The sequence below is a fragment of the Papaver somniferum genome, chromosome 7, assembly GCF_003573695.1.
Source record: "Papaver somniferum cultivar HN1 chromosome 7, ASM357369v1, whole genome shotgun sequence".
NCBI lineage: Eukaryota > Viridiplantae > Streptophyta > Magnoliopsida > Ranunculales > Papaveraceae > Papaver > Papaver somniferum.
The window spans coordinates 34,004,124-34,017,526 of NC_039364.1; the positions used below are offsets into that span (position 1 = coordinate 34,004,124).

General features: G+C 35.4%; 1 protein-coding gene across 1 annotated transcript; it reads right to left on the reverse strand.

The window, feature by feature from the left end:
• Nucleotides 1-278: 278 nt before the first annotated feature.
• Nucleotides 279-3,042, reverse strand: LOC113296936 (protein GrpE-like). The gene is made up of 3 exons (XM_026545311.1): nt 2,780-3,042; nt 1,460-1,963; nt 279-684 (listed from the first exon to the last, which is right to left on the reverse strand). The coding sequence occupies exons 2-3, from the start codon at nt 1,925-1,927 to the stop codon at nt 520-522; spliced, it is 633 nt and encodes a 210-aa protein (XP_026401096.1). The 5' UTR covers nt 1,928-1,963; nt 2,780-3,042; the 3' UTR covers nt 279-519.
• Nucleotides 3,043-13,403: the final 10,361 nt, after the last annotated feature.

Consider the following 13,403-nt stretch of genomic DNA (forward strand, 5'->3'; position numbering starts at 1 on the left):
CCTAGAGCCATTATGATGCTGAATTCTATGAACCAAGTTGCTTCAAAAAAACAAACAAACTGTGAACTAAGTTCCCTTCAAACACAACACCCAAGCCTTCAATGCCTGAACTTTTTTTCATTTTTATCTCATTTGAATATTGCTGGAAGATTGACACTTTGACTCTGCAAAAGAATGCAAATAAAACAAAAGATCGTGACATCATGCAATGCTAATGCATCTGTAACTATGCTTGTCAATCTATGTTCAAAATTTGGAAAATGACCAAGCAAAAATTATAACATCTAACAAAAGAACCTAATTTCAACATATTCTGTATCCATAACAACAATTACGATCTTATACAATTCTCAAGTACTACAACTACTCCATTATTGTTCTCACTGCATCTTGTTACATTCGCATCTCATGCGCAAAAAACAAACTTCTCAAATTCTTAGATACTCACATAAGGATGTTCAGTGGATGAGTGTAGGATACAAAGACGACGTGGTAAACTTTATCATTAAAGCCGTAGAACTAAAATCCAACTCCGATACCCGCGGCCGTATTCTTCTCACTGCCATGGCTAGGACTTTCAGTTTTTGTAGACGATCGTACCAGTATCAAGATCATTTCTAGTAGCAGGTGTGACAAACTTCTAGTACATATCGCGCTTATGATCTTTACCAAAGGAGCAAAGACCTGTAATACATACAATAACAATGACCAACTTGGAAACAATGCAGTCCCTAGTCACTGTTTCTTAGTCAAGCACTTGTAGCTTTCCATAAATGTCATCTACTCTATTATACCAATAAACTAATTTTTCATACTATTTGAAGATGACTACATTCATAACAAAAAAAAAAGTTGTTTAAATTTACAACAAATGCCAATTCCCTGTATGCCGAAGAGCTTCATAACTACTTATATTTTCTACATCTCCACTGGTTATATGTTAATTATATCATATTCATTTCAAGACAGTAAATGCATTTCAAGCAAATTAATAGAGCTACCATAATGTAAGGTCTGAAGTTACACTGAAGACAAAGGCAGCTGCACATGATAAATATATAAAGTGGGCTAGGTGAGTAAAGAAGAAGTACAAATACACCAGCATCACCGTCATATGCGAAGTTACCAGTGAACTATTTAAACACCTCGGTCCTTAAAGTAATCCTTGAATGCCCAGATCAAGACCTGGTACAGGTTTTAAATAAAACCTGTCACTAATCATAAAGAACATAAATACATGTTAGGAGCGGTCCATTCTACCTATCTTTGCAATCCTAGACGTGTTAGTCTTATTTAATAATATAGGTGAACTCTTGGCCAGAAAATGGCTAAAAATGATGAAGCATATTCTCAGCTCGAAGTCTCATCTTTGGAAGAAACGTACTACCAAATTTTCAATCAAAGTATACTTTCAAAATTCAAATCAAACTAAAAAAAATTAATTAAAGCAGAAACTCACCAACGGATCAAATGGATGCCCAACTGTCTCCACGGATACAACACCAAGGGATCCCAGAACCTCGAGGAACTGCTTATAAATGCTCTGGTAGCTATTGTTGATCTTCTCCTCTCCTTCAGTCTCTGCCTTAATTTGAGATTTAGCTCTCTCAAAATTATCCATGACAGACAAAAAACTCTCGACCACCTCCCCTTGTACATTTGTCACAAGTGATAGTCGTTCTCTCTCTGTTCTCTTCCTGAAATTATCAAAATCTGCACCAATTCTAAGAGTCCGGTCCTTCATAGAAGCAAGTTCTTCAGTCAAGGTTTTCACTTCATTTTCAAGAGACACTTTCTCTACTTCAACGGATTGGAGGAAAGCTTCTATTTCAGAAACCGTAGACTCATCATTGTTCGCCAGAGCTTCTTTATATGACTGCAGTGATGCCATGATGACTGAGGTTGATTTTTCTTCAACATCATCCATTAACTCTTCCAAGGGAGCATCCTCCTCCTCATCTTCCTGTTCAAATAGAGTTTATTTTAAGCAAAGAAGCAAAACTGAAATAAAGACCATGCAGTGGATGAGAACACTGTCCTGAGCTGTCAAAATTCTAACCACTTACAGCACAATGGCCTAGATCATTATGCGAAAATAAAAACACAAGCATATTAACATTACTAACTTCACGAATCATACTTCATAAATTAAACAAACATACCTAACTCAAAACCTGATTAGTACCTCCAATAAACTATCAACAATATATCAGAAAGATATTCAAGATTATATATTAATCCCCATTGCTATCTATCACATGAAATGCCTCATTATGATTATATAAAAACCATTCTTGCTACGAAATGAAACTACACTCCTAACTCATAAGCTAGTTTTCTTCTACTACAAATAAAATTAATTGATCATTCATACTCGCATTCAAGACTACCTTATGTAATTTCCATGTAATGGCAAATACCTACAGGTAACATACACACTCAGTATCCCCGAGCAAAGATACATAATACAACATTAATAGTCTAATTAAAATGCTAAAGTTTCTTTCTTTTTGATGCCCCTGGTGTTAGTTTTGTTTGTCATCCTTTAATCTCTAAGTTTAGAATACTTACAACTGTAGGGAATTGGGATACAGTGGAGGAAAACAAAAGGTGCGAAATCCATGAATTGGGCTTATTATGCAATTCTAAGAACACTAATTTCTAACATAAGAACCCACCAATGACTAAATCATTTAAACAAAGTTCTTCTATCATTAACCTTCAGAAAAAGTAAAAAACTAAACTGAGACAAAATCAATCCATAATTCTGTAATTATACCTGTGTCTCAACTTCTTCTTCTTCTACCTCAGTGGTTTCCGTAACCTCTTCATGGGCAGTAAAGGGGATGAATTTTGAAACCCTAAGTGTTGAATTATTAGACTTACAGAAGAGATTGGAAAGTTTTAATTGAGACTCAATATTTGTTGTCCTATTTCTGAAAGAGAGGGAGGAGACAGGTTTAAGGGTTTCCAATGGTGTTTTGCTTAGGCTTGTTGGAGTCTGAAGAAACGTTGAGGTACAGCCGAAATTAATAATAGAATCAAGTGTTCAAAGCTGGCCACTCCTATCTCAGCATGTTCTTGCACAAAAACATGTAAAGCACAGGGGTTTTACCAAACATAGATCTCCGGTATAACACTTCTAGTTCGTGGAGTTGTAAGCACCACTTAGTGAACCCGTACACTGCGAAAGACCGGAACCAAGAATTTCTGTAAAGCGAAAAATACAAAGAAGAACTTAGCACCGAAATATAACTGAACCTACAATAATGAATATAGAATAGTTCACAATTTCACAATAATAGATGTAAAAAAGACAGATAGCCATAACCATTCGGCAATATATAATTCTTGAAACTTGAATTTCAAATCAAAAACATTTGGTGGTTGAATCTGGGTAGGCACAACGTGTGTATTAACTAAAAATCAGGGTTATCCAGCAGCATAATTACTCAAGCAAATTTTATAAATTTCCAAAATTGCATCAAACTTCACCCAAGGATCGTATCTATCCAGAATTACTCAAAAGAATTGCGGGCTTTACAGAGAGTAAGAAAATACTATAGATAATGATGCAACAATATCCAGAATTTTATTAGTGTAACATTTAATAAACATGTCACCAAAAAGTAAGCCCAACAAATCAAAACTATTGGGGACAGTAAATGCTATGAAGATAGTAAAAGCTCACCAATGAAGATATCATCAAAGCTCTTTTGATTGCTGCCAAGTCTAAATCCAGGAAACCCAATGAGTCCATCAATACCACTCCGTTCAGTCTAATTTTCTGAGTCATTTTTCATTTTTCAAATACCCATATATTACTTATCACTCTCCCGACAACTACTTTTGTCCGTGAACAATTAAGAAGCTAGGATTAGCAGTAGTAACCATGATAAATGTCACCAGCCAAAAATGTGTCTTCTACTGATAAGAACATGAATCAAAGAATACACAAATGAAATGGTTTCATTCTACACTCAATACGAAAAAGTATCCTGTTGCAAAAGAGAGCTAGATAAGTAGATTAACAAAACTTGCAGAATCATTGTATAATTCAGTTACGATAAAAGCATAAGAAACAATATTACCTTTTAACTGCACCAATCGTCTTCATCAGGCCATGAAAAAAAAGAACTACAAAATCGAAGAAAAGAAATATAATTAGCAAAACTTTAAGGCAGTAGAATGAACAGAATAAAGAAATGATAAAAGATCATAACCTACAACAAAAGATCGTTTGTAAAACAATAAGTAAAAGAAGAATTTAAAAATAGGCGCGATTTTGATTAGGGTTGTGAAGATTCCGGAAGGAGAAAAATAAATACCCCAAACACAAATCAAAGAAATTGATGAATGAGAATAGCGTTAGGAATGCAGGGTTTTGCTCCTAGGAAAGCATATTGTTATCGTTAATAAAAGAGACGAAGAATCAACAGTAGACAAAGATTTAATTGAAAGCCTAAACACAAAACTTGGTTCATATTACCTTGGTCTCGATGGGATTTCTTCTTTCTACAAAAACTCAACCGTGAATCAACGTTAATCTCTGTAACAAATAAAACGAAAGAGTTGGTTAATCAGATTACGGTTCTGAAATCAGAGAATAGGGTTGTACAGATATGGGTATGTTTGATATGGATATACAGATCACAAAGCCCTAATAAAAAAGTGAACCCTAATAACATCAATCAAAATAGAGATGATGATGACAACGAAACCCTAATCAAACGGGATTAAAGATATTCCCGTTCACTGGAACATTAGTTGATATTGTTCATGATGATAAATATATGTGAGATTACCAAATAGAGGAAAAAGAAGAAGATGTGAGAGCAGAAATTGAGCGAAACAGAAAGCATATCCTAGGGTTTGTTTCTAGGGTTCGTTGTTTTTTTTTTTTTTTTATGATCAAACAAAAAAGGGTTTGGTGTGGGTTTTTTTGGATTTTATGTTTTGCGCCCGAAATTTGTGTGGGAATTCCTCTTTTTTCTCCCATTTGAAAAGTGAAACGGAACAATTCTGTGTGAAGGTGACGGTCACCGTTCAACGTGGAGTCCAAGGAGCTTAGGATTTTAAGAGAGTTAGATATATAAATGGCAAGACGAATCAATTATCAAATTCTCGTGGAATGGTGCTACTAACAGTGCTAAAAAAGAAAAACTATGGGCAAACAGTCGGCTGGTGACGATGAAATTCTTCGCATAGACCTTGTCAATAAGTCTAAGAAATGGCTTAAGATAAGAGGCTTGCCATTAATATTTTGGGGTGAAGATACTTTCAAGTCCATCGGTGAACGCTAGGGCAATCTTAGCAATATCTGACGAAACTTTAGATATTTGTGGGGGGTGATATTAAGAAGATATTAGCGGTGATAGTGAAAGTGATATATGAAATGAAGATGGTGCCAACCATTTAATGGGATGCGAAATACTCTCCCGTGAATATGTAATCAAACCAAGACTATTTGAAGAAAGTAGAGGAATTCAAGGAAAATTTGTTGATTGGTCCAAAGCCCATATAGTTATTTATAGTAAGGTCCAATCAGAATTTTTTTTTATCCGGAGGACCAAAATTAATTAAAAAAAATAGAAATGACCATAATACCCCCCTACTACCAAACGTGTGTGTCTACACTGCTTACAAATTTGAGTACATATCTGGCACACTGCTCACAAATTCGAGTATATATATGCTAACAAATTTGAGTACATATATGCCGCACTGCTTACAAATCTGAGTACATATCTGTCGCACTGCTTACAAATTCGAGTATATATCCGCTGCTTACAATTCGAGTACATATCTGTTGCACCGCTTCCAGGTAAAGTACATATCTGTTAGAATCAATTATAAATAAATTAGCACATATTTCAGTATTGCGCATACGTACTCATGGATCAAACAAAAAAAGTGACAAAACTCTGAATAAAACAGAATCGAAAGAAGTTTCTATCAGTACGCCTTATACGTACTGCGTATTCATGAAATAAAACAACTGTCTGTAAAAAAGAATTGATGAATCCATGAATAATAAATATATAACATAACAAAGCACATATTTCAATATTTCACATACGTACTCATGGATCAAACAAATAAAAATGTGGCAAAAATCTGAATAAAACATAATCAAAAGAAGTTTCTATCAGTACACCATATATGTACCGCGTATTCATGAACTAAAAAACAACTGCATGTAAATAAGAATTGATGAATTCATGAATCCTGGAAACTAAAATTCATAGCTACCAAACCATGTGCAAATGGATTTTTAAGAAAATCAATCTCCTAATTAGCAACTCACTTCTATGTTCTCAATCTTAGCAAAAATCTGAGTCTGACTAAGTTGACCCAGGGTAGACAGGAACTCACGAGCCTACAATAAAAGAAGATAAACATGTTAGATACACACAGTAGATCAAAATTGTGCTTGAAATGGGTTAACACTTCAATCGTCAACCATAACTAGAGACTGATGAACCATGTTATACGGTATTAGTAACAAGAGAAATCAATTATTTAAAGTTCTTACTTGGCGAACATCCTCCGCATGCCGGGTATATGATAGGGAGAGAAAGTCAACTTCGTTTCTGACACCCCAGGTGCTTATCACCTAAAAGAAGGAAAAACTTATCATAAGAAAAAGAGCACAAAAACGTATAAGGACATGAAGGCTTCTGTGATTATTGAGAAGTGTATAATCCCTCTGTTCATAAGATCAATGACACACGACATCAGTAACAGCCATTTCACTACTATGAGATGCTAACAGATACTTCTGCAATTAGTTAGACATTGAAGCACATGAAAGAGAGAGATATCCAGACACTTGCAATTAAACAGATACGTACTGCAACATTCTTAAATGTGAATTTGAGAGACGTGCAAAGTGAACAATGATCCAGATAGTACTGCAGCATTCTTAAATGTGAAAACCACATCTACTTCTTTCACCGAGGATACCTAAAGTCAAATATCAAGATTCATATAAGATATCAATGGGGAATACCCAAAGAAATCCTCCAAATGTCAGAGTTCAGTGCCTTACCTCAAGCCAAACTGATGTAGTTTCACTTCCTGTGAACATGTATTGACCTAAAAAGACGGTGTCTCCTTTCTTTACTGCCTGCACAGAATCATATAGCTTAGGATAACATAGTCACACAGGTATCGCAAAGACAACAAATGGAAGGTTCAAGGGAACATATACACTGTCATCCTTCTTCCTAATCATTGTTTTCCAATTTTACGATATACATCAACAGAACGCAAACATATTCGAATTATGTGACAACAATTCCCAAGCCCAAACTGAAATTACACTATGATTTAACCAAAATTTCAGCACACCTTTGCTAATCCATCATAATTGATTGGCAATACATCTGAAGTTGCTTCTTTATCTTGATCCGGAGTCAAAACAACCGATGATTCAGCCTTCAGTGCAGTCGATTTTTCACTTTTATTAAGAACTTGCAATTCAGGGCCTATTGCATCTAGCATAACCTGAAACAAGTGAACCACCAGATATGCACATTTATTATCAATTTTCACTCTATAATCCATAATAGCAATTCCAAAAAAACGATTCAAAAACTGCAACAACAACGAAGATCATGACAAGTCCTAAAACAATCCAATTCAAATCAACAAAACTTACAGCACAGAGCTTCTTAGTACTCTTAACAAGTATGATTAGTATGATTTTGAGAAAATAAAGAAAGAAAATAACTAGAAAATCAAATTGAGAGTTCAAATAAGATAAAACCATCAAAATCTAACCAAAAAATCAAATAATTACGATCAAGATTCATAAAAACAGTACGTCATATACAAACTGATGTTTAATACACAAGCAAAAACTGAAACCAAACATATAGAAGCATAGTAAACACAGAAAAATCAGTACGTCATATACGTACTGACGGTTAATACAAAAAACCAAACTGAAACCAAACCAAAAGCCAACAAAATGAAACTAAAATTCTAGATCTACAAACGAAACAAACGTAAAACATGATTTTATAACTAGATCTGGACTATTTTCATCAAAAACCTTCAGTACATCATATATGTATTGATGATTAATACACAAAAGCAAACTAAAAACAAACCAAATACCAACAAAACTGAGTTAAAACATCAGATCTAATAATGAAATGAACATAAAACATCACTATCTATCTAGATCTAAAGTATTTTTACCAAAATTGAAGTAAAAAATTAACGAATCAAGCATGAAGATCATAAACACAAAAAAACTGAATTTAATTCCTCTTTTCGGAACCTTAAAATCTGAATTTTGAATTCTTTTTCCCATGAAATCAAGAGATTTGGATCTCAGATTTAAGATAGAATCAATAAAAAACTTAAAATAAATATCAGTATAGGTAAATCAACTTACGAAATACCTCAGAATCAAAACAAATATTTCGGTATTACATATACGTACTCATGGATCGAACCCAAAAATCAATTAAAAAACGCTGATAGAATCCAAAAATAATGACAAAACTTTGAATATAACCGAATCAACATCAAATCTAATAACTAAACATTAGATTTTGCTATAAACATAAAAATTTCTCTAATCCGAGAAGAAAAAAACCTAAATTAGCTTTTGAAGAAGAAAGGAAAAATGAAAACCTAAACTATACCAACAGTAAGGAAGTGAACCTACCGATTAATCTTATTTTGAATTCACGAATTGATCAACACCTCAGAAGATCTTCATAGCCGGAGCTTTTCACCTAACCACAAATGAGAAAATGAAGAAGAAGAAGAAGAATAGATCGAGAAATGAAGAAGAAATGGATTTGGTTACTGCTTTATATACTTAAGGGTGTTTTCGGTATTTAAAAATACGTCCTCATATGTTCCACACGTGTACAGGACCTGGGCTTAAAAAATTTGGTCCATTTTCATGTTTTCTTTTAATTATAGACCTCTGATTAGTGGGCTTTAATGGGTGGACCTGCCACTAACTAAGAACACTATAATGGTACCTATTGGTAATTCCTAGGGAATTCAATGCTAAAATTCTGGAGTATACAAAATTGGTGGATGTCGGTGTGACTAATCCAGATTTTCCCACGCATGAAGATATTGGAGCGACTAATTCTGGCTACACATCTGTACCACGCAGGAACCATGAGGAAACTAATATACCAGTTTTTTTCCGGTTCTGGGCAATTGGTTTTTGGTGATACAGAGGGTAGTTGGGTATTCATACTAGGCCCAATAGACGAGAGGATCCAAGTCTTAGCCGAAACTCCAAGTCCAAGTCGAATACAATGTCTGGTTCTAGGTTTTCAGTTTTCACCAATATTGCAGATTGAGGAATCAGGGGAAGAGGAGCTTGTAGAATAATTCTTCGACTGCAAAATCCTTCAGAAACGAGATAGAAGACAAGATGGTGCAGAACATAGAAGAAGTGCAGCAGCATAATAATGATATGGATGAAGAGCAATTGATAGATAATACAATGCAGTCACTTGTGCAGGTCGCATACAATTATGGCAGCATGAGTGTAGCTCAAAAAGCAATCTTAAAAAGAAATATGACTAGCCTGGTATCAAGGCATAGACAGAGATTCCAAAGTGGATAAGGTGTTGTTGAGGAGGGAAATAATAATGGTGTCGATACAGAAGGTGAAAATATTCATCATGAGAACAGGGAGGAGAACGTACTCGGAAGTGAAGAAGAAACCAATAGTGCGGAGGAAATTAGAGTTGCAAGGGAAGAAATAATTTGAAATTGATTTTAGAATATTGTGTTGGAATATTAGAGGCATGAATGACTTTGACAAGCAAGTCTCATCCAAGAGGTTGGTAGCTTCACAGAGGTGCGCAGTTTGTTTGATTCAAGAGACAAAAATTCTGAGCATGACTGATTGGTTCGTCGGGCAGTTGTGGTACGATGATAATTTTGGTTGGGTGTATATCCCCTTCTATAGGAAGTAGTGATGGTTTACTATACATTTGGGACAGCAGTAGATTTGAGATGCTGGATGAGAGACTTGGCTTCAATAATATCACCACAGTGTCTTCGACAAGAATTAACAGATTCCAGTGGGCAGTGACGAACATATACATCCCATGTGAATATATTCCAAGAACGGAATTTTGGGTGGATATGGATGAAGTGCGCAGACGACATGAATGTTGTTAGGTCTAGCGAGGAGAGGAATCTGGGTGTAGGGATAGTCGAAATACTACAATGTTAAATAATTTCATTCTGTAGAAGGAGTTGATTTACCAACCTTTGATAGGTGAATCTTTTACATAGTCTAACAATCAAGCCAATCACATTCTGTGTAGGCTCGATCAGTTATTATTCAGTCACGAATTTGAGGAGGCTTTTCCTAACGCCTTACACTTGGTGATCATAACCCAATTTAGGTGATTTCGGACCCGGTAATATCTTATAAACTTACTTTAAGCTAGATAGGCAGTGGGTAGAGCACAAGGATTTTGCTCAAAATGTGAAACAACGATGCAAGTGCTAAATTTTTCCTTAAGTTGCAGAATCTGAAGCATCTTATTAAACCTTGGGAAAAACAAGAGTTTGGGAATGTTTCAAGAGATAACATGAGCTGACATGTAGAATTCATGAGATAAATATTTTAGAGGAAACTGGCGCGCTTCAGTATAATTTGTTGGAGGAGAGAATGCAATGTAAATTGAAGTTGAAAAACCTTGAAGCAATGGAGGCAAAGAAATGGCAGTTGAGAGCAAAGCAAAATGATTTTAGGTGGGGAGACTCAAATACTAGGTACTTTCATAGTATTTCTAGTGCAAGGAAAAAACAAAATACAATTACTAAGCTTCAAGTATAGGGGGTTGACTGCTTTGAGTAAAATATTATCAAGGAGGAGTTAAGTATCAATCTCTTTGCTCAAAGAGATAAGGTGAATTCGCATATGGAAAATATACATTTTCCAAAAATCAAAGAGGTGGACAGATTAAGGCTTGAGCGAGAGTTTACAGAGGAAAAAGTGTGGGACGTTAATAAGAAGATGGGGAGAAACAAGGCACCAGTCCTGGGCGGGTTTACTGCTGAATTCTTCAAAACATGTTGGAGCACGTTAAAAGAGGATTTCATGAACCTTGTCAGGACTTTAGGCTCTTATACCTAAAAAGATTAGCGTTTACAGATTTGCCTTAACAGATTAGCGTTTTAACTGATTTGTTTTATCACTATTATACCTAAAAAGGAGGACTCTTACACTCCCAAAGACTTTAGGCCTCTTAGTATCATTGGTATGGTCTATAAAATTTTGTCCAAGTTACTCGTAGTAAGGTTGAAGAGGGTGATGCCGAAGCTAATTTCTGAAATCTAAGGAGCTTTTATTCATGGTAAACAAATTCTTGATGGCGTTCTTATTGTAAAAGAATGTATAAACAACGGATTGAAGTCTAGGAAACCTGAAATCATGTGTAAGATCGACATGGAGAAAGCTTTCGATAATGTTAAATGGCAAGTTTTATTCACAATCTTGCAAAATCATGATTTTGGCAATAAGTGGATTTCTTGTATAAAATGGTGTGTTACTTCTACTCATTTGTCTCTTCTCGTGAATGGTGGTTATACAAAAAAATTCAAACCAAGTAAGGATGTAAGGAAATGTGATTCACTATCCCCGCATTTATTTATTTTGGTGGTTGAGGTACTTTCTAAATTAATCAATGATGTTGTGGAGAGAGGTCAGATATCTGGCTTCCAAGTGGTGGAACATGGCTTTATTATCTCGCATCTACAATTCACATGTGACAATTTGATCTTTATTGATGCAACAATGGAGGAAGTTAGATGATTTATCATCAATTTAACTGTGTTTGAAACTATCACTGGTCTGAAGCTGAACTTAGATAAAAACATTATGATTAATGTGGGCGCAGAAGGGGTTATTGATATTTTAACTAAAGAACTGGGATGTAAAACAGAAAAGTTGTCGTTCGCCTTCCTAGGTATGCCGATTGGGGCACATTGGCATAACACATCAATTTGGGAGCATGTGTTGATAAGAATGCAACAAAAGCTGGAGACATGGAAGAAAAGGAAATTGAATAAAGCAGGTAGACTAATCCTCATTAAGAGTTATCTTGCGAGTTACCGATTTATTACTTGTCATTATTTCATCTACCGGTCACTGTGAGAAAAAGAATGGTGAGGATTATGCGTAATTATCTGTGGGGGGAGTGGAAGGAAGACATAACTGATATGTGGTGTGCTTGGGAACGACACACAAAAGACTTGCAAGTATACAAGGTCAAGTTTTAGTATAGAAAGTAAGAATGGGATCAGTCCACAGGGAGTGGGAGCATACAAGAAATTATCCTAAGCTATCAATGGGTGCAAAGCACTATGGCAGTGAGCAAGGCAAGGTAATATGGCAGATGCAAAGAACCAAAACAGTTAACAAACCAAAGCAGTTAACACAAGATGGCAAAACAGCAAAGATTAAATGGCAGAGGATATAAAATAAAAATAGCAGGGAACCAAGGCTGTAAGCCAAGGGCAGGGGGAGTTTGTGCACTGATTTCAGTGCACAACAGCTACAAATTGCAAGAAATTAAACAAGCAAAACAGGTAAGGAGATAAACTGAACAGGAAGCAAAACAGAACTGAATTTAAGTGACTGTAAAAGGGATTGTGGCTAAGCTAAGGGCTTAGAATCCACCTTTGTGTCCTAGCCAAGCAATGTGATCCTAGGTTGAGTTGAAAATCCTATGCATACATCTAGAATGGGAGGAAAACTAATTTGCTCACTAGTTTTCCCCTAGCATTGACTGTCTTTTGACAGAACAATCAATCACAGGCACTATGAGCATCAATCTCTTCCCATTGCTCAATCAAAACAGACATCAGGATAACTATCCTAGCAATTCACCATTTGACAATGCACTAGGCTTCATCTGAGCCTCAGCCTAATGCAGTTTAGCTCATGCTAAACATGTAACTAGCAATAACATTCATTGAGTATGATAATTCAAGCAACATTCAACATTCGAGATAATTGAAAACAACATGCACACATTCACTGTTAACTGCATAAGAAGAACTGAAATTGGAATTGCATCAAAATAAATTTGTTTCAATTCTCTACTGGATAGTCCAGAGATGCCCAATTTTACAACCCCTAACACCCTTTTATAGTTACAGCCAAAAAAAAACTAAAATCCCCAAATCAGTGAAATTAGGGTTTTACAAAAAATCCTTACCTAATCTCTGAAAACGATTGATAGCTCTCACCCATGCTTCCTTGTCGTCTGCTGATACTACCCATGCCTTCGATTTATTCTCTAACCTCACCTATTTCATCAACTCCTAACCTAGGGTTCCTGTGAGATGAAACGATTAGGAGGTGATGTAATAAGTGGCTAGAAAAGTAGGTCTAA